At 30.6% G+C, this 23117-nt stretch overlaps 3 protein-coding genes across 5 annotated transcripts; 1 reads left to right on the top strand and 2 right to left on the bottom strand.

The window, feature by feature from the left end:
- Positions 1–3: 3 nt before the first annotated feature.
- Positions 4–5052, bottom strand: LOC123205257 (the record flags this gene model as incomplete). Its single annotated transcript, XM_044622176.1, has 4 exons — positions 4582–5052; positions 4063–4116; positions 2372–2497; positions 4–252 (listed from the first exon to the last, which is right to left on the bottom strand). Coding segments are annotated over exons 1-4 (813 nt in total), but the record flags the coding sequence as incomplete, so codon positions are not given.
- Positions 5053–11346: 6294 nt separating this feature from the next.
- On the top strand, positions 11347–15858 carry LOC123205116 (ethanolamine-phosphate cytidylyltransferase-like). Of its 3 annotated transcripts, none has more exons than XM_044621935.1 (10): positions 11347–11443; positions 11915–12354; positions 13194–13429; positions 13773–13930; positions 14039–14110; positions 14201–14268; positions 14430–14550; positions 14828–14893; positions 14994–15116; positions 15420–15858. In XM_044621935.1, exons 2-10 carry the CDS (start codon positions 11999–12001, stop codon positions 15510–15512), a joined length of 1293 nt encoding a protein of 430 aa, XP_044477870.1. In that variant the 5' UTR covers positions 11347–11443; positions 11915–11998; the 3' UTR covers positions 15513–15858. The 3 variants fall into 3 exon arrangements, with proteins under 3 accessions (XP_044477870.1, XP_044477869.1, XP_044477871.1); XM_044621934.1 differs by lacking the exon at positions 11347–11443 and adding an exon at positions 11451–11666; XM_044621936.1 differs by lacking the exon at positions 11347–11443 and adding an exon at positions 11454–11666 and having other exon boundaries at positions 15437–15858.
- Positions 15859–18471: 2613 nt separating this feature from the next.
- LOC123205113 lies at positions 18472–20721 on the bottom strand. The gene is made up of 3 exons (XM_044621932.1): positions 20394–20721; positions 20067–20286; positions 18472–19134 (listed from the first exon to the last, which is right to left on the bottom strand). Exons 1-3 carry the CDS (start codon positions 20523–20525, stop codon positions 18761–18763), a joined length of 726 nt encoding a protein of 241 aa, XP_044477867.1. The 5' UTR covers positions 20526–20721; the 3' UTR covers positions 18472–18760.
- Positions 20722–23117: the final 2396 nt, after the last annotated feature.

The raw sequence follows: 23117 nt of genomic DNA, 5'->3' as shown, positions 1-23117 counted from the left end.
TTGTTTCCATTTGCCAGGTTTGAGCTCGTGCAGCAGAATGAACCAACGGTTACAATCGCTTTGGCATTGCTTGTCATTTTTCTTCAAACTCAACATCGATGATGTCTCCATCGACTTTGACGTAGTCTTGCCCTTACCACCCCCTGAGAAGAAGTCACCTTCCGGTTGCCACACAATGTTTCCACAGCCTGTACATCGAATTACCTGGTTCTTGTAACCAACAAACTGCCTCTTACAAGCCGGACAAGATCCCTACCATTCCATTGAAGAGAGTGAATGAAGCAGTATGATTAAATATATTCTGTTCTTAATAAGTGATAAAATAAATATTGATTGAAGAAGATGCATAAATTCAGCATCTTAAGACTACAAGCAAATGATAATTCTAGGGAATATACACCAAAATACAATCAAGAAACAAGAGAAAACCTTTTATGACTATGCTCTACCTATAATGCAAAAATAATATAAAATAAAATAACAAAAATTTAGATTTTACCAATAGTGAGTTAGTGAAGCAGGAATGATCAGAAACAGGGCTAGATGAATAAAGGATATTTTTATACATGGGCAAGAATGGAGATTGATCCACAAAAGGCTCGAGTAATAGCTGACAAGTGAGCTTCGAGAGAAGAGGAACAGGCAGGAGAAGACGCGTCCACTGAATGACCTGGCAATCAGCGGAGGAGAGCAGCTAGAAAGGACTAGAGAGAAGAGGAATAGGAAGGAGAGGACTTAACCGACAGACAACTCAACAAGCAGCAGAATGCAACAAGAAACAGGAAACCACTAGCATGGACCAAAGACTTCCGAGTTATATTAACTTACAATAGCTTAGGGGCAGTTTTGTAAATGAATATTGTTTTCTTACTTAGGGGTTACAAAATTGTTAGTTCCTTGTTGCCTAAGCTTTCTTTAAAAGAAGAGATATATGAAACTTATTTTAATCAGTCATTACAATTATGAAAACAATTAAACTTGTTTTGCCGTTTCGGTAAAGTATTGGACTTGGGCATGACTCAAAGAGTTGGTAGACAGATCAATAGAAGATTCGTATCATATAAACTTAAAGAGGTGTTCTTGTTTCTGAATACTTGTGTTCCACAATTTCCACAATGCAAGGAACTGTTCATGTGATCTGAGACTCCAACAATATCAGAACTATTGTACAAGAAATGAAAACCCCATTGTATATACAATCTCAGGCAAAATCAAATATTTAAGAATAGTAGGAACCATTTTATGATAATGTCATTCAGTTTCACAGCTTAATCAATGACTTCAAGTCTATTAATGAACCTAGGAAAGGTAACAGCATGCAAAATAAAACATGATTGAGGCCAACGACACAAGTATTCTGATAGACAGTTGTACACATATTCATTCCCAAATAAAACATCATAAAGCATGTATATTACAACCAAGCCTCAGGGTTTCACCTAGCGACTATAAAAAAAATAAATTTATAGCCTTTGAATCCTATGCATAACAATAAATTAAGAAATTTGACATTTGAACAAAACTATTTAAAAAGATATGAAAATCCATGCGAGTCATTAGGTCAAATTTGATTTCATATCTAATGATAAAATAGGCAAAATTATTCTAAATATTATTCTAATATCTATTTAAACAATTCACCGGTCTAACCACCAATTCAACCAATTGGACCACCTTTAGCTAGGTCAAGACCCGATCTAGGTTTTAAAAATATTGAATTAAACTCCTTTAAAATTCGTTACAAACATCCCCAAAGTTTCAAAATTTTTATGGGAAGTCACCTAGAAAACTAACCCAGTAGGATATGCTATTATTCTAATGTACTATCGCAGGAAACAAATGAAATTATAAAAAAATAATAAAAATAATAAATAACAAAAAAAACAAGAAATTAATTTCCCAAATCAATATCAGCATCTATTTTCACCATATTCAGAAAACATATCAATAAGGAATTTAAATACTTAAAATTTAAAAAAAAGAAAAAGAAATTACTTCTAAAATGAAAAGAAAGAATGGTCTGACACTTTATTGCACTGGCAAAGTCATCAATAAAGAACTGGATATCCCAAAGGTGCACAAGTCATTAACATAATTTCAAAACATGGTTCGAGCATCTAAGCAATTCAAACATCCTACATTATTCATTTTGACAACCATTTGCAATTGACTTTACAATTTGTCCACATAAATTAAATGAGTTATCCAATTACCATTACACTGCCCTATGATTCATTAAAAATATGTTGAAGCCAACCACAAAATATGCAAAATAATGAAAGCCACCTGAAACTCATTTAGAACATGAACTAACATTTAATAGAAGAATACAGCCTTAGACCTCTTAATGCTAAAAAAAAAAAAAAAGTACCTTAATGACAAAATTATTGGCCACAGTCCCAATCAGAAGAGGTGCTGCAAGTGGAAGGACCCATGCAGCGAAGAAAAAGATCCGAAATAGCCATCCAGATAATGCAAACCAGAGGAAGAAAATTGTCTGCAAAGATGCAAAGATATAAAAGTTAACATAGAGTAACTTATAAGCCCTATTGATGTTTCGATTCGCAAATAGCAGGCCACTTAAAGTGACATGGTATTGTCCGCTTTGGCTTTCATTACCCTCACAGTTTTGCCCTTAAAGAGCACCTCGCGAGAGAGAAGGAGACAATGGGTTTATATTAACCCAAGGCCCTTGGCTCCTATTTGACGTGAGATTTTTCGCATCAACAAACATAATGTAGGAAGACACATCCAACGAATGGAAAACATTAATGTTGTCATAGAAAAACACTAGACTTAAGAGCTTAACATTATAAGAATGCACTTGACAATAGTTTTTAAACTCTATCACATGATAGTTAAATCACATATCATATCATATATTAAAAACCTAATTTTTCATATCGTATATCGTATCGTCTGATACATCGTTTTAAAATAAAATAACAAAAAATTTTAAAATTCAAAATAAAGTTTCTTTTATTTTTCATTTTGTTTTCCATTTCAATTTCATCAACAATGCTTTCAAAACATAAATGAGAGACTAAAATCATCTGATCAAATAAATAATGCAATAAAAAATAAATAGAAATATGTAATTATACATTAAATACTTGATTACAATAAAAAAATCATTTTTATTTTACAAAAGAAAATATATTCGATTGGATAAACCAGTTTTGAGTTACATCCAAATTAGGTTAGCTTGGTATCGAAAGTCAGTTCGACTTGTTTGGTTCGGTTTACATTTGTTTAATTCGAATTTAAGTTGAATTCAAATCGGAAGATTTTGTTCATTTTTTTAACCAAGTTAAACTCAAACATAGGAGTATTTGGTTCGGTTTGACTAAAGTTTGGCTCAAATCAACAATTTTGTCTATTAGTTGGTAAAATGACGTCATTTTGTCAATGAGTCATGAACTCAAGCCATGAATTCAAACTATAAATTCAAACCATCAATTCGAACCATAAATCCAAATTGAACCAAACCATGAATTCAAACCATCAATTCGAATCAAACCGAATTGAATCATATTATATTTGAACTAAACTTGAGTCAAAAGATGTTTAAACTCGATTCGATTTGTATTTACCTTAATTGCATGCCCTATTTAGTGCAAAAAGGTATATCAGTCCGTACCATTACGAATCGATACATATCATATTGTACAATACGCACACTGTATTATATCAATTTTCTATACACCTTAAGATACGTATCGTTTTTTATTAGTATCATATTGTATAGTATCTTACTATACTAATAACCATACTCTATCATGCTTCCTCATGCAAGATCATATATTAATTAACAGAAAGTCAGTCAACACAAAATAACATGCACACAGATGCTAATACAGACTCGATTTACTAAAACTTGAGCTTATAGCAAAGAACCCAACATTAGCATTTATACTGTACCAGCCATTTAGCCTAGAAAACACTTGACCATACTACAACCATTTTTTTTTTTTTAATCTGGGAAAATATGAAATTAGGATCAATTTATACAATACATTCCAAAAGCATACATTTACAGAAACATAGTTAATTAACACTCACAGCAAAACTTCTTCCCAATGGAGTATCCAGAAAATCATTAAGCTGCTTCCTGTACTGCAAAAACATCAATCAAACAAAACGCTATAAACAAGCACACTAATTACAAAGCATTGACGTAATGGACAAAAATTAAATTTTCAAAATTAAAATATCAAGCAAACAACACATGATAACCACCACACTGTGATACTGATGAAGCATTGAACACGAGAAGAAAAATCTTAAACCCAATAACTATGCTTCACTAAAGTTAAAACCAATTTGAATTGTAATTTGAAAAACATTTTTCAAAAACCATTTTCAGGAATACACAGTTACAAAAAAAAACTATGAAAACATTTCTAAGCATACACAGTTCCTTTGCTTTCTAGAACCCAAATTTGTACTTAAACTTTATACCAAAAAATTCCTTTAAAAATTCACTAAAAAGACAAAAACCCAGTTTCCAAATCCCAATTACGACTACAATTCAATTCCTGAGTCACAAAATAAGCAAATTTAACAAAGAAACGTACAAACCCTTGGCCAATTTCTACTAAAATCCATACTAAGAGCCCTCCACCGCACGCTAATTTTAAACTCCCGATCGATCTCACGTGCACGGTCAGAGGCTGCGCGCGCCGCGGAGCTGAGTCTGCGGGACACGGCGTACTGGCGGTCGATACGCTCGGCGGTCTTCTTAGCTTCAAACACGAGTTGCTCAAATCCACCGTTGGCGCTGCTCCAGGCATCTCTCCAGGCCTCGCCGGAGATCATCCGGCGGGCAAAGCGGTCGAAGTCGCTGCGTTGGAAGGCGCGGACGGTGACGGCATGGACGCGGCAGAGGGGCAGCCGTTGGTGGCGGAGTGGAAGACGGGTTTTGGGGTGCAAGGGATGCCAAGAGAGGGCTGAGTTTGTGGCCATTGACGATGACCACAAAATCGAAGAAGAAAGAAGAAAAAGATAGTAAAACAGAAACGGGTTTAATTTTTTTTGTAGTGAAAATTGACTAGGCTTGTTCCAGCAGTTTCCAATGCTTTAGACCGGGTCCGCTCCTCCAGGGGTCGGTTCAGGTTTTTTCATGTTTGGTTAATATAAGGTTAGGTTCAAAACGAATTAGTCTGGCTCTCGATTCGATTCAAACTTTATTCATAATTTAATTTAAGTCCTAGCAAAGAATATTAACTAGGTTTGCTATTCAATTTGTCAACAACTCTGTTTTGTTCGTTGTTAGACAAAATAATAGTATTTTGGTAATAACCCGTAAACTTAAAACCATAAAATCTAATCATGAATCCGAGCATAACTATAACCCTTGAAATTAAAAACCAAATTAGACTCAAATTACTCTTAATTTTAGTTTAATAAACTTAAATTATTTCATTTTTAATTCTAATTAAACTTGAGTTATGAATATTTAAACCCGATTTAAATTAAATAAATACCTAATTCACCATAATTGTAATACGATAGTATAGTGCAAATCTTGCAATGTTGAGACTTAATTTCACTCCTATCAATTACAAAATTTTACAAATCAATCTGACCTAATAAATAATACTAAATTAAAAGCTGGATCCTTATGGGCTAGCCATTGGATCCTAATTAGACCTAATTAGAGTCATTAAACTGCTCAATATGGTCCAGGTTTCAAAACACTGAACCCAACAAAAGATCCCAAGACCATCTTGACAAAATAATGGGTTTGAGTTAACATGTGAAGCCCGATTAGCATGTTACTTGGGAAGCCTTAAAAGAAGAGTTTTCGTCTACATCTACTTGGGATTGAAGCTGCATACAGTCTAATTTGACTCAATTCGACTCAATTATTATTAAGCCCATCTCAAATTACTTGAGTATAGATCTCAAATTTGAGTTTAGTTGACTTGATAAGTTCATGAGTCTTGTATTAATACCTTTAAAATATTATTATGTATTTTAAATACGAAATAATTGATAAATATATAAATTAAAAAATCTCATTATAATTTCTCGAGTAAAGCTCAAATTTATCGTTTCCATATTGAACTTGAGACAAGAATCTCCTAACTCAATAAGTTTAAGTTTTGTTTAAATATAATCAAATCGAGTTCAAATCAAATAATATATGGTTTGGTTTGGCTCAATCCTAATTTTATTTAGGACACTCACAACTAGACACGGCAACAGGTTATGTCATTTGGATCCAATGTGGCCAATCAAACCAATTGATTATGTTATATCTTGTCAAAACTCACCAATTTACGAGTCTTATGAGTTGAGCTGACTCACTAGCATAAATAGACTTGTGGCATGATCCAAGACTTTTCAGATCATACCTTCACGAGACCTTAATTGGTTAGACTGCCAAATTATATATTTTTTATTTTTACTTTGTGTGTAATATTTATATTTTTTAATTATTTTTTATTGGACAGTACCTAACATTACAAGTCTGGCTCGCACTGCACGGTCCTTGTCATTTCTACCTGCTGTGCAAGATAAATCAATTTTCCAATATTTGCTCCAAAAGTGCTTATTTCCACTCAATATTCTCAGTTGAGTGCTCTGCACTTCAGAATCCTCCTTTTGTCAAACCCACGAGGACCGTTATACCATCATTAAAGGTGCATGCCGGTTCAACCCAAATATCTATTCCCATGAGATCAACTCGAATAAATAATAAGATGATTCAAATTTGATTAGAGTTTATCAAACTAAAATTAAAGTTAATTTGAGTTTAGTTTAGTCTTTAAATTTAAAATTTTGCTTAAGTTTATAGTTCAGATTTATAATTTAAGTTTTTAGTTCATTCACAAAACGATAAGGGTTTATCCAACAATAAATAAACCGATATCATTTTGATGATTACTTAATATGATCTGAATCAAGTTATAAGTTGTAACCCTTGCTTGAATGGAATCAAGTCATATCCTAACTTATGAGCTGAAACAAACCAAACTACCTCAAAATTAAGTTTAGCTCGATTTTAAAAATGAACCAATCCTCGTGATTCAAACTCAACTCAAGTTTAAACTGAGTCAAACCAAAGCAAATTAACTTTCAAAATTAAATTAATTTAATTCAAATATAACTCCAGTTACTATTATCTTAATTTTATAGATCATAGCCTTCATTTGAAAATAGAAAAGTCTTATCTTTTTCTCTATATATATATTTGAAAATTAAATTTAAGTTTTAATTTACCGTTTTCAAGCTAACATTTTTTAGATTCATATTAATTTAGAATTAAGCTTTGTGTAAGTCTGACCCGGTTTGATTTACAAAATTTTTTTTTAATTTTAAAATAATAAAATTATATATTTTTAATTTAAAATATTATGTATTTAAATTATATGTAATAATATAATTTAATAATTTTAAATTAAAAATAAAATATATTAAATTATATAGTTTTATATTTTTACATTGAGTCAAATCAACGACGGACCTACCCAAGTGGTCACCCTCCTTTTTTTTTTTTAATTTCAATTTTGTATAAATGTGTCAATTTCATACACTAAACTTCAAACTTTTACTTTGACCATTCGTCTCTAATGTTCTAGATCCGTTCCTCTAAAATTAAAACCCTAATTACAAAATTGAAATCTTGCTTGGACCGTAAGTTTCCTACAACACATAACAATATATATCACATGACATAATATGATAGAAATAAAAAAGGCCAAAAGACTTATTCCCACCCAAAGTATAGTGAATTCATAAATTCCTATTTACCAACTTTGAAAAACTCAAACACTCACTCACAATCAAATTTTCATTAAAAATTTCAATTAACATTACGGGTAGAATCGTCATTTAACAAAAAAAAATTAAAGTTTTATCATTTTTTCTTCTTATATATTTAAAAACTTACATTTCCCTCCAACCCAAGGTTTGAAAGTGACGAAAACCCTAAAAGATTTGTTCTTCTTCCTCTGACGTCGATTTTTCCTTCTCTGGCCATCAGCCGTCCTCCCTTCCCCGACTATAGCAAAAAACAAATGTATCATGTGACACAATGCAAGAAATTAGATTACCATAGATTGAACCATAACTGAGTTATTAGTATTAAGAAATGGGTAATGTTATGCACGTATATTTTTAGTATACAATAGAATACATATATAATGTATTATTATTTATTTGAGTATTATTTTAATTTTAATTTAAAATTATTTAATCATATAATAATATATTATTTTATATATTTAAAAATGTGTACACATAGTTTTATTGTTATGAAAATTTACATACATATTCTTTATAAACAAAATAACAATTACATATCCAATATGAAAATGGTAAAATTTATACGACTTTTTAATAAATGACATTTCTATTCTAAAATCTATATCACACCAAATTGATCGATTGAACCAGCTAGGCCGAGAGTCGATCATTAATTTGGTTTAAGTTGATGTTTAAAGTTTAAATAATTATTGGACCACATTGACCTGTGATTGAATGCACCGTGCCACTAGACTGCAATTATTGTTTGGTTGTATACTTCTCTAATTTTTAATTTAGGCCAAATGGCCATTTTGCATCCAAAGTTTGATGCAAATATAATTATTTATTTATTAATTATTAAAAATTCAAATATCTATTTATTTGTTAAATTTTGTTATTACTGTTAGGGTGAAATTATCATTTATCAAAATATTTAAATAAATTAAAAATTTATAATATTTTCCCCTATGTTTAAAAATCTAATAAATTTTCTTCTATCTAAAGTTTAAAAAATCAACATTTTCTTCTAAGATATTTCCAACCACCACTGCCCATAGTTGGAGATGGCGACGGTGGTGTTCTCCCTCCCTCCCAGCTTCTCTCTTAATCTTGCTTCATTTTTTACTATCATCAATAGACGAAGACATTTCTTTGTCTCTAAACGAAGACATTTTATTTTTATCGAGACTAAGAGACAAGCTGAGAGGGAGGAAAAATGTCGTCATCACTGTCTTTGAGCACCAGTAGTGGTGGCTGAAAAAACCCTAAGGGCGAATATTGATTTTTCAAATTTTGAATGAAAAAAATTTGTTAGATTTTTAAATTTAAAGGAGAAATATGATAAATTTTTAATTTTTTTAATATTTTGATGAATAACAATTTTACCCCTGATAATAAAAACAAAATTCAACAAATGCATAAATATTTAAACTTTTAATAATTAACGAATAAAAAATTGAGTCTACATTAAACATTAGGTGGAAAACAGTCGTCATTTGATCCATTTATTTAATATGTCATGAAGTTGACAAAATTGGAGACTCAAAATTTTTATAGTTTCTAGGATTTGAATTAAGTTAATCTAGTAAGGAATACGCACCACTATCATAATATGATTATATTATTTGATTGATTATTATTTTTATTTGTATTTAACCTATAAATAATATAACTATTAGTAAAATTGATGTATATGGTTAAATTTTATTTTATCTTTAATTTAAAATTTTTTAATTATATAATAATATATTATTTATTATAAATATGTATAATATTATTTATAATTTATATTTGAAGTTGATAATATTAAATTATCAATAAAATTATATACGCTGATTTTTATTATCTAATTAAGTACTCATATAATATGTCATTATATAATTAAATATTATGTAATAATATTTAATCTTATAATTATATATAATCTGAGTAAGTAAATAAATACTTAAAAATGAATGAGTAATACTATATATATATATATATATACACATAACTTTTATATGATTAGATAAAAATGAATTAAAGATAAAATAATATCAAATTACATAATAATATATTATTATTTATGTATAAAATTATATATATTATTTATATAGAGTAATACTATGTGTACCCACTTTGGGTACACAAATGTATACACACTCATATGTGTCATCATATGATTGATTATTGTTTTATTCTTAATTCAAAATCATCTAATCACATGATGACACATATAAATGTATATATATTTATGTACCCAAAGTGGGTACATATAGTTTTATTGATTTATATATATAATTTTATTAACACTAAATATACATAAACCAAATAGAAATTTTTATATATAATATGACTCGATCAAAATTAAATATAAATAATATTACTCTTTAATTATTATCAAAAAAATTTATACATATAATATTATTCGATCAAGAAATACCCGGGTTTATGAAAAAGTCATACTCGCCGGATCCTCCAAGAAATTTCAGGAAAAGTGTCAACGGAATAAAGCTTAAATTAGGGTTGCTAGAGTTGAATAAAAAAACAAAAGGGTGAAAGAATGGAGAATAGTAAGACAATTTAAAAGGAGAAGTAGGGCACAAGGCATGGAATTAGACCATTGAGGCCACACGGGCAACGTCAAATTCATGAAAAAACTTTGGTTTATTATTTTTTAAAAAAAGGCTAAATAACCATTTCAAACCCAAACTTTGATAGAATCATTTTTATTCTTTAAATTTGAAAATTTTTATTATCAAAGTGATATATTAGTTTTAATAATGAGTAACGTTATACGTATTTAGAAAAAAAATATTGATTTATGTATTAATAATAATGTATCATTATGTGATTATATTTTATTTTAATTTTAGTTCAAAATCATCGAATTATATATTAACAAATTAATATTAATACACAAATTTGTATTTATTATAAGTGTAAATAATTTTATTATTTACCAATTAAATAATTTTTTGTCACTTTGTATAATATATAATATGATTACTGTCAATTACATTTTTATCGTAACCATTTTATGATTTTCCTTCTTGTCTTTCTTTTTTCCTGTTATTCATCTTTCTCGTATCTTGGTTGTTAGAAATCACCAAGGGGAGTTAACATGTTCCAAATATAAGATGTGAGTTGTGGGTTAGAAGTGAATTGACGGAGATAAAAAACAGAGAAGTCGTTGAGGTGGAAAGGAGATCGAAGAAGGAGATGTAAGTTGCAAGTTGAATTTGAGTTGTGGGAAGGCGAAGGAGTTGTTAAAGTCAAAGAAGAAATCTATGGAAGAGGAGAAGGTAGTGAGATTACAAAGTATTAACTATTAATGTAATCTTCAGAAAAGGAAATTTACGATATAAAGATAGTAACAATGAGAGAGGAATAATGGTCGATGAATGGGAACAAAATTTTAGTCCCATTAGTAACTTTGTTAACTAGAGGTGGATAAAAAACTATAATTTTTACGATCAAAATATTATTTTATAAGTAAAAAAAGATAGAAATTTTGTGTGTCGGGAGGATAAATAAACTTTTCAAACTTAAGAGGGTGAATATGATTGCATCAAAGTTCGGGTTAAAAAAATATATTAATAATAGTTTATTATTTTTTTAAGAAGGCTTCCAGCAATATTTGTGCGGCTCCTTGAAGGAAGAATAAAGAGGAGACACGACACCGAAGCACAAAACGAGACCGGTTTTTCAGGTCAATGAAACGAGATTCAATCTGGTTGAAGATTCTTTGAACAATGCTTGAATCTTTGAATTTTTTTTGAGTCTTGTTTTGTTGTTTTTGGTCCTTGTTTTTGTTTTTGAAGAACTCTTTTGTTTTTTTTTTAAATTTGGGATTTTTTCGTGCATTTTGATGGGTGGATTCAGATTTGTACTCAATTTGCGATTTTAGCATCTGCGTATGTTTCAGATTTGAGGTTTGTTGTTGAACCCAGCTTTGAATTTGTGTTCAAATTCTTGGTTTTGTCGTTGCTTTTTTGTATCTTAGTGTGTTCATTGAAAGATTCAAATTTTCATTTTGGTTTTTTTTTTTTCTGAAATGATTGTTTTCTCATGTAATAATTATATCCCATTTAGAATATTCAAATATTGTCATCGTTGTTGTTGTTTTTTTTTTAAAAATTTTTTTTGGTGATATGTGTTCTTGGTTGCCTAAAATTTGCAGGTTTGGTGTCTCCTCTGATTAAGCAAGGAGAGGTTTGTATAAATCTAGAATTAGAAGGTGAGGAATTGAGGTGGGACATTGAGAATGGAGTACGAAAGTAACAGCTGGATTTGGGATGGGGTGTATTACTACACACATTTCTTTGGAGGTCTGATGCTCATGGTGGCGTTGCTAGGCGTGTCCACCAGCTATTTTGGAGGAATTGGAGTTTTTTCATTGCACCAATTGTGGTCTGATTCTGGGATCTTTCACAATAAGAAAGGTAAGAAGAAGAAACGTGTGCGAGTTTACATGGATGGCTGCTTTGATCTCATGCATTTTGGCCATGCTAATGCGTTGAGGCAGGCGAAGGATTTGGGAGATGAATTAATTGTCGGTGTTGTTAGTGATGAGGAGATCGTCGCAAATAAGGGACCCCCTGTCTTGTCCAAGGAGGAGAGGTATTTATCATGTTTGTCTTGCTAATTGGTTTATTATTGTTTTGTAATTTGATTCAATTGTCAAATCCAATGAGCTTTTGTTAGGTACTTTCTCCTCCAAAAGTCTTCTAGTTTGACCCTCAATGCTTCTTTACATCCCTAGGGTCTTTGATTTGTTCTTTTTATTGTTACTTGTTTCTAAATTTGCAAGTGTGTTCTAAAGAAGCAACATAGTCGCATTAATTTGTGTTTACCTGCTAATTTTATCTTGAATTGTGACTCAATAGATTGGTGGAACCAATCCCTTCCTTCACATTTCTCTGTATGCTAGCGTTTGTTTTGGTCAATGATTTATTACGTACTTACAGAGTATCTATAAACTATACATTTGAGCAAGGCTGGAAATGAAGTTTTTATGAGTTAACTTTAGTTTTCTTAATACAGATAAAATGCCTTTCAAACTCACTAGGAACCATAAAAAAAAAAATCTTGATCCGTCTACAATGAAAAAATGATTTTGTGTCCAATCATGGTAAAAGACATTTTGGGAGCCAAAGGAAATTTAATTAGAACTGTCTATATCCAAGTTTCTGTCAAACTTACAAAAAAAAGAGTGCTTTTAGCTATTCAAAACGTTTAAGGCATAACATGCTTGTGTATATAGTACAAACAGTGACGAGTTTATATTGCCATGTAGGTAGACATGTTAGGTTATTACACCAGTGAAAATGTTGAAAGATGATCTAATCATTTGCCTTGTGGTTGGTGGGCAGATTGTATGCTGGACTATTGAAGCTCACTGGGTTATTGTGTATGAACTGAGACACGTCTTTTGATCTAACACTTGATGTACTTTCTAGGTTGGCCCTTGTTAGTGGATTAAAGTGGGTTGATGAAGTTATAGCCAATGCTCCTTATGCCATTACTGAGCAGTTCATGAACTGTCTCTTCACTGAGCACAAGATTGACTATATCATACATGGTGATGATCCTTGTCTGCTTCCAGATGGAACTGATGCTTATGCTTTGGCAAAGAAAGTTGGCCGTTACAAGCAGATTAAGCGCACAGAAGGTGTCTCCAGCACAGATATTGTAGGTACTAACATTCTCTTGATCAATCTCTTGTGACAAACGACTATGCTTTCCAGGAAAGAGAATTTTTTTCTTCTGATGCAATGAGAATACTGCAGCACTGTTTAGGCTGACTAGGAAATCAGCTGAGTTTAATGCAAATATAGAAATGAGGAGTAAATTTCTTTTAAATAGAAAATGCTCTTGCTCTTTCTCTCTTTCACTGAAGTTGCTTCACCTAGATAATTTTACTTCAGACTTATTTAGAAAGATTTGTCTCAAACAGAATTGAGCTTCATTCTATTTTCTTGAAGATTCTAAGTATATTTGTTTCTGCTACCTCTAATGCACAAGTTATTTAAATGTAGGGAGGATACTTTCTTCTATGGAAGATACAAAATCTCGTGAAGATTGTAATGGTACATCCTTGCCCGTAAATCCCCAGAAAGTGATTAAATCCAAGAGTGCCAACATATCTCAATTTCTGCCAACATCCCGTAGGATTGTGCAGTTTTCTAATTGCAAGGTATTACCTGTATTCTCAAGTTTTATCTTATATTCAAGGTGTGATTTTGTGGGGATGCATGGATTGATTATCTATCTCTAAATTCTTTATTCTTTCATCTAATCTAAGGGGCCTGGACCAAATGCTCGTGTAGTGTACATTGATGGGGCATTTGATCTCTTTCATGCAGGACATGTAGAGGTATCACATCTGTCTTCACTAATGTGCCTGCATTGTAATTTCCCTGTTGGTGACTTTCTTTAATAATATCCTATGGCTGTGTTTACTCAGATTCTTAAGAAGGCTAGGCAGCTTGGAGATTTTCTTCTAGTTGGAGTCCACACTGACCAGATTGTGAGGTAATTAAAATTGTTGTTGTCTCACTTCTGATGGATCTGTTCTGCATCTATCTTGAGAATACTGTGGATTTCGGAGCGCAAGAGTGTGTGTGTGTACTTATGCCTTTTATCACTGAGAGGAAATATTTACAAATAAGGTACCTGGTTGCTTTTTCATGCAGTGAACACAGAGGTAATCACCACCCGATCATGCATCTACATGAGCGTAGCCTCAGTGTGCTGGCTTGTCGATATGTTGATGAAGTCATCATTGGTGCACCTTGGGCAGTTACTCAGGACATGGTGTGTATTCTATCTAAATTTGCTTTTCACATATAATTTATATGGGTAATGGATAAACATCTAATTCGGCTGATGCTAGCTCCATGCATTTAACTTGTAATTGTGATGTTCTAAATTCATTTCTTTTATCCACAACTGGATCATATATCTTATTTTCCATTAAAAGGTGTTCAAGGTGTTCATTGTAATCTATTTAAAGTAGCTTTTGCTTTCCGATTTACCATGTACCTTTTTTTCACGGAAAATCCTCAAATAATTTTTTTCTTCAACTTCCCAGATAACCACCTTCAACATCTGTTTGGTTGTGCGAGGGACAGTTGCTGAGACCAACTCTTCATTGGCTGTAAGCTTACTAATTCTGTAATCTCTGATCAACAATTACATCTGCCTTCATCTACATGCAATTGAAAACTGATCCATACAAAATAATTTTCACTATGCAGGATGAAACTGATCCTTATGCAGTTCCCAAAAGCATGGGAATTTTCCAGTTACTCGAGAGTCCTAAAAGTACAACTACAACTTCAGTGGCCCAAAGGATAGTCGCTAATCATGATGCCTACATGGTATGTAACCGTTTTTCTTTATACCTTGTTCACACTCATACACAATATTTCAAGATGGTAGCCTCTCACAATATATTAGAAATGCAAAAATGATCAGCGATCGCTCTACCATGCATTGATCATTAGAAGTTGTAGCGATTGGTAAATTCTGTATATGGACTCAAACTCTGTTTCTGGTGCATAGTTTGTGCAATTAAAATAAAGCATTTTCAGATGCTCTTCTAGGCTACCCTTCCCCCATACGTTAGTTATTGCTTCTATCAGGATTTTTGACTTGAGGTGTGCTGATTTAACTCGTTATAGCTTGACTTTAAATGCAGAAACGCAATGCAAAGAAAGCAGCTAGCGAGCAGAAGTACTACGAAGAGAAGAAATTTGTTTCGGGAGATTAGCTAAAAGAGAAATTTAGTAGGGGCAAGTTTTCAGCACAGTTGTCGATGCCGCCGTAACCCATCATAGAATTGCCTGTTTTTTATTGTTGAGGTTATAGAAACAGTCTTATACACATCTCTCTTGAAAGTAAACAAGATAAAAAGGATTCAAGTTGATAGGAGGACACCCTCATCAGAGACTTGGATGAACTGTTTTTTGTTTCTTTTATTTTTTTCTTTCCTAATGTAACTTTTATCTCATAGTAGGCACGAACCCTTCTAATAACAAGGAAGATTTGCATAAAGCTGAAGCTCCTTTTGTATGTTGTAAACAATGGTAATATCTTTATATTCATTCTCCTTTTTCTCAATTTGCAGACCAGAGCCCTTAAAAATGAGATTGCATTATGGTAGCTTCATTTATGTATTTATTTTAACAGCATTTTGTATATTGTTTATCAGGTAATGTTATGCTTTACAACCTTGTTTCCTCACTGTATGTTAGCATTTTGAAGAGTTGAAAAGGGATGAATATGGAGTATTTTAATGACTATTAATCATAGATATGATTATGATTGGATTTGGTTGGAGTTTATTGAACTCGAATTGAAGTTTGGATCAAATGATTCGAGTTCGAGTGAAAAAAGGGGATTGTTTTTATAAAATGCGTTGAGTTCGAACCAAATATTTGATTTTGAACTGATATGAATCAAATACAAAATAAAATTATTTTCGAATCGAGTTTGAATCTCAATTTGATGATTTTGAAGTCAATTTTAAATTAATCCAAACATTTGAATTTAAATTAATTTATATTAAAGTTATTTTCAAATTGAATTCAAATTTCACTCTATCAATCTCAAACTGGATTTGAGTTGGTTTTTCTGATTCAAATTGATCTGGAACCTACCGTTGCTTATACGTGATTTAAATTGAATCTAGTCTAGATATCAATTTCATTTCTTTCCACTAATCTTTTTAGCATTTTTGTTGTGGTTTCATTGAACTAAACTTGCATGTGCATTGGCATTGACATGCGAAATTTGTATGTGCATTGTTTATAATATAAGTCTAGACTTGTTGAAGTAACCAGTTGAACTTGAATATGTATCTACCTGTTGAAGACTCACGAAAGTTACATGATATAAAAGATGGTACAGTCGACAAAATGGGTCTACGAGTCCATTGACCCGACCCAAAAAACCAATCACACAGATATCATATAATTAAAATTAAAAAAATAGTTTCCAACAAGATAACATGTTGGGTAAATCAAATTAAGCTAAGGGGATATGTGATTTAAGTAATATTTTTTATTATTATTATATTTGATAAAATTTAATAAAAATAGATAAATATAAATAATTATTATATTTAATTAGAAATAATAAAAAATATTTATTTATTATTTTAATTAAATATTTTTTATATAATTATTTTAAAATATTCTTTATATTAATTAAAAATATGATTTTTTTTAAATTGATAAATAAAAATATAATTATAATAAAATTAAGATTATCTCTTGTTATTAGGGTTGGATTCAAATTGAACCGAACTCAAACTCAGCTCGGTTTACATATAATTAAGCTCGAGTTTGAGTTCGAACTCATAAAGACCAAGCTCAAACTTAGTTCGAATTCAATCGACTCGTTTGTTATTATTAAAATGACGTTATTTTAATATATATTGATCAAAATAACATTATTTTGTATCAAAATTTTTAATTGAAAAATTTGACAAATAACTCGAACTCGATCGAACTTGTATAGGATTGACTCGTTTCATATTTATTCGAACAAAACTCAAACTCAAGCTCGAACAGGCTTGATTCGAATCCAACCCTACCTATTATATTACCAAAATCCTTTATTACTTAACTCCTTAATAATTGAGTTGTTATCTAATGCAATTCAGTCATTTCATTATTAAATCAATCCAATTTGATGACTGAAATGAGATTTTGTTATGACAAAAACCGGATCTATCACCTAAAAGGTTGTTTGAGTTGCAAAAGTAAAGACAATCAACAATCAAAACATTGGTTCAAATTTTGTTAGCAATACATTAAAATTAAACTTTTTGATTAAAATTAACTCTTTATTTACTTGAATATCTGTCCGTTTAAAGTAACAATAAAACTATATTTACATATTTTTAACATATAATTTAAAAATATATAAATAATATGTTATTATATGATTGAATAAATTTTAATTAAAAGTAAAATAATATTCGATCACATAATAATATATCATTTATGTACATAAATTATATATAAAAAATATATAATTATAAGATTGATAAAAAAATAAACACTTGATTTGTCACCAATTTTTAGTCAAGCCCGGTAGGAACAACCTTGGCAAATGATAATACATATATTACATGGTCAATACATCACATAATTAGGGTCAAATTTAATTTAAGAAATTTAAATTAGATTAAATTTAAATAAAATAACTAGAATATTTAAAATCAAATCAATTCAAATCAAATCAAAATTAAATTATTTTTAAATCAAATTCAAACATTAATTCATCCTTCTTCCAAACTAAGCTTTGTTTAAAAGACTCTAAGCATAGCTCCCACACTAGACAAAGTAAAATTGTTATAAACAAAGTAACTGCAATACAAAATGTATACTCACTTTTAAATATATAATTGATATATTATTATATAATTAGTAATATTGACGAGAACAAAAAGATTATCAAAATAATTTTTTATTCCCCTCAACCCATCACACCCTCGATATTAACAGCTATACTGATCTAATTACTCATCATCAACTAGTTGAAACTCATCTATTAATACATGTAATATATCTCAAGGTTTATACAACTCTTATGTGAATATGATACTATCAATCAATTACGTATGACATAGTTTCATGGCTTCAAGTTCAGCAAGGCAACATTTTCTCAAGTTTTCCATTTGAGATCTCGTTATCAAAATAATTAACGTAGCAGGTAAGCCAAAAAGAACATTAAAAGCCATCTTGCTCTGCGTTAACCAAATCAACAAGCATTGAGGCAACATATTAAAGGGACTACTTCCACTACTACGACTACATCATTTTCATTACTTTATACAAGCTTTCCATAAAAAAGCAAATATCCAGAGTCACTCCCAAGTCACAAATGGGCACAAAAAAGAGCTTCGCTTCTCTACCATACCCAGTCACCATTTCAGTATGATCTAACTTTCACATAACTAAACCTACTTAGAATGAGATTTCGTGGAGGAACTTATTTACCCTATTAGTACCTGTTACTGGAACCAGGTGATGGGTGTGGAAGTGCTTTGAGGAAGATGGGGGATCAGACAGTGCTGCTGGGGCCGTTGTGGTAAGCTCTCACCCTCCCTCATTCCACCAAATTGATTTGTGTGACCTTGCCCTATGCTAGAGTTACTGTTATCTTCAATGTCCATATCTGCTTCCCCCATATTATCAGCTTCCATCAAATCTGTTGGTTCTGTTTGAGAAGTATCTGTGCCTGGGTCAGAGGCATTGGGAAACTGGGAAGGAACCCAAGGAACAACGGCTAAGCACTTGACTGTTGTTGCATTGTTCTTGTCTTGCAAATAATCTTCGTCTTCTACCAATTTCATGTGCCTGGTTTGGCTTCCCCTAAGAAATTGATCTGTACAGCACACAAGTTAGGCAATAATGTAAACATCAACTGAGAATCTCCACCATACTAGCATCCAACATCAGAACTCCACATTGAAGGTAACTTGGATATAGCCTTAAAACAAAGTCCAAAAGAATAATGAAAAATTGATATGCCTCCTACACAGCAGAAGCTCAAATGCATTTCAACTTCTTTTGATCCAAGATCAAGAACTTATCATCACAATCCTTTTCTCCACATCATGAACAAAGGATACACCTCAACACTATTCACTCATAAGCATGAAAGCGGCCATAGTGCTAATGTAATCTAAATTATGATCAATATTGCAAGACAGCTAAAGAATTTCGGAAAAAAACAATCAACTAAATCCTGTTATAACAAGGGAAAAAAAATCCCTTAAAGCACGTCTACCAGGTTCAAAAGAGCAAGCACCTAATGTTGAATTGACTCCCCATAACTTTTAATGGACAGAAAGCTCACCTACAGTCTCAGATATAATAACCCATCAACAAATTGCACACAATTCAACCCATTCGACTTATAGTAACAATATATACAAAGAAATCTTACTAACTTTTTCACACAATCTGACACGGCAATATATGATTTGATGATATTGAATTGAATGAAAAAGTAAATGATTATATCACCTACTTCTACATCAGTTTAAATGAATAAGTTAGTAAGCTCATATAGTTTTATTCTTCGTCACATATGGCAAGGTTAAAAAAAAAAGATTAACAGCAAAACCCGAATTGAATAGCAAAATTGAACCCTAGCAGCAAAGAGTCTTCAACAATCAAGCTATTAACATCTCAATATAACTTGTAATTCTCAACAAATATAATAGGTCAAACAAAACCAACATGGGTCGTATCAATACCCAAAAAAAAAAAAAAAAGAATCTATCAAACATGAAAAAGGTTTTGATGACTCACTCTTAAACCCAGAAACCAAGTTCAAAGAATCCAAATTCACAGTAATACTAGGAGAAGACGGCATTCGAGGCTTGTACAAAACAATAGCCCTCTCTTCATTAACAGGGTCGTCCAAAGCCCCCATCTGCGAATCAACGCCGTCTTCAACAATCGGCGATGAACCCACATGCAGACTCTCCGGCTCTCTCTCCTCCTCCATAATCGGTGGCAACTGTGCATTCTACATGCGAAATTTTACCCAAACCCACATAAATTTCCTTTTCACAAACACAACCCTCAACCAAAAACCCAGCAAAAAAATTAAAAAAAAAGAAACCAAAGCATTACCAGGCGCCGAATCTTCCGAGCTGGTGAAGAAAGAGAGAAGTCATGAAAGTCATCACTGACTTCATCAAGATCAATCTCTTTTCTCTTCATCATCATCTTCATGGGGAGGTAATTGCTACCATTTCCCACCATTTTTTCTTTTTAGGTTGGTTGAATTGGGTTTAGTGGTTTGTAATAGAGTCTCTAATTCGACGTCTTGTTGGTGGCGTTGTTGAAGGAAGAATAAGAATGATGAAATGAGAGAAAGAGAGAGAATTGAAGGAGTGGAGAAGTTTCAGAGGGAAATCTAGAGGCATCCAGAACAGAGTACTAGCAATTTCTGACTCAATAATTAAATAATAAATATCCTCTCTAAACTATATTAAATTTGACTATTTTTAAAAAATATAAATAATTAATTTATTTTTGGAAAATATGGAATTTGTTTTTTATTAATTAGATTTATTTATTAATGGAAATTTCAAACTTTTTTTTTAATAAAAGGATTAAAGTTTTCTTATTTTTAATTAAAGATTTTCAATAATATATATATTTTTTAATTAAGGTGAATAGTTTAATATCTTTGTAAAAAATGGCAAAATTGTAAACTATTTAATAATAATATTTAAAAATTGAATTCTTTCAATAAAAAATTTGATTTTTCAATTAAAAAATGATAATTTAAATGTTATTTCTTAATAAATGTGTTTTTTGCTATTATTAGCGTAAGGTTCAATTTTAATCGAATACGAATAGATGTTATTTTAAAATAATTGAGTACGAATTGGGATTCGAGTTAAATTAAAAAATAATTTAATTTTAGATTTTTTTATTTTGATTTAAACAAAAATATTTAGATTAACTCAAAATTAGCTTATTTATAAAACAAACCCAATAACTTGATTTATTTGATATGAAATTAAATTCTTGTTCGAGCAACTCAAACATATCCAACCCTAACGATCATGATATTTCAATCCATTCACATAATTCAACCAAATTTTAAAAGATTAAAATAATAATTTATAGTTTTTATTATAATTATTCTAATCCAATAATTTCAATTTATTTAATAAAAAAATATATTATTTTTTTATTAGTACCTTATTAATAATTTTCATTCTGAGTAGAAACTATATCAAAGATTTTATTTACAAGAGAAATCTTTTGTTTTTTACCAGAGAAACTCTATTAATAAAAGGAATTGTAAATCCACTTTTTATGTACCAAGGCAAATTGTTTATGAGCATTGACGAGCATTGCCCCCTGTCCACTAATTAAGCAACAAAACTAAGGTTGAATTCGAACAAAGTTTATTTAAGTTTAAGTTTGAATTTAATTTGAATGAGTTTGAAATGAGTTTAGTTTAAGTGAGTTTGATTTTAAACTTGAAAGTTCAATATTTTTGAGTTTGAATTTAAGATTTAAGGGTGTTTGATTTATGAAACGTACATGCTTGAAAAAATTGATATGAATCAACAAAAACGACATTGTTTTTTACCAAAACACATTAAGATGATATTGTTTAATATCGAATCGAACTCAAAACTCAAACTCGAATTCACCTCCTCTTAAATGAGCGAAACTCGAACATCTTTGAAACGAGTTTGATGAACTCAATCTCAAGCTCAACTCTATTGAGGTGAGTTAAACTCAAATTTAATTCAGTTTGAATCTAACCATAAACAAAAGTGAAATATAATATACCTTTTAAAAGAAATGGTTGTCCATTCCAACACAAATACATCGTCATTTATGTTGATTTATACACATAAAAAACATGCAAAGTTATATGCAAATCGTGATACAAGTTGCATAAAAGTTAGAGGAGAAAGAAAAGGATAATAATATATTTTTTTTATTGAGCTTCAGTTTAGCTCCATTGAAGCGAGTCAGTTCGAATCCAATCCTAAATAAAACCAAGATACAATATACCCTTTAGAAGAAGTAGTGGTTGCTAATTTTAACACAATTATATCATTATTCATGTCGATTTATACTCATAAGAAACATGTAAAGTTACATGCATATCGTGATACAAGTTAGAGGAGAAAGAAAGAGATGATAACATATGAAAATATCGAATTATCATTTTTTTGTATTGAAGTAACAAAATTTTATTTTTATTGAAGAGTTTAACTTTAAAATTTTCCTATGGGATGGATCAAACTTTTAAATATTTCTATTAAATAGATTAAATTTTCAATATTTCTTATTGAATGTGTCAAACTAATTATTTTGTTTTCAAAAGAAAATATAACAATATTACAATTGTGTTTATTTTGTACATAAAATAGGAAATAACAAAAGTTAATTTCCTTCTGTCTCTTTAATAAGACAAGTTAAAAATTAAGCATCTTAAAAATAATAAAAAATCAATCCCTTTAATAATTGAAAAAAGTGATGGTTAGATACTTTTAGGTATTGTTATTATATTATTCATTCATACATGTACGCAATTCATGATCGAACTGAGATATAAGAAAACTAAATTTCGATTTTTTTTTTCGATCAAAAGATGGATGGAGTATGCATAAAAATTAGTGCAATGGCATGGCATGGCATGGCCAAAGAAGTCTTCTGTGTCCTAGTTAATGTTTCAGGAATTGGACCAATCATCAATCCGATGAAAGAGGTGATTTGACCTAATTTGTGGTATGAGTCTTATACCTTTTCTCATCCCCGTTTTAATCAGAGACACATATATTATCATTTCTGATTACGAAAATATTTTTCATTTTTGTC

Source organism: Mangifera indica, unplaced genomic scaffold (genome assembly GCF_011075055.1).
Source record: "Mangifera indica cultivar Alphonso unplaced genomic scaffold, CATAS_Mindica_2.1 Un_0002, whole genome shotgun sequence".
In the NCBI taxonomy this organism is placed as follows: domain Eukaryota; kingdom Viridiplantae; phylum Streptophyta; class Magnoliopsida; order Sapindales; family Anacardiaceae; genus Mangifera; species Mangifera indica.
The sequence above is the reverse complement of the archived record's forward strand: the minus strand, read 5'-3'. Positions and strand labels throughout refer to the sequence as shown.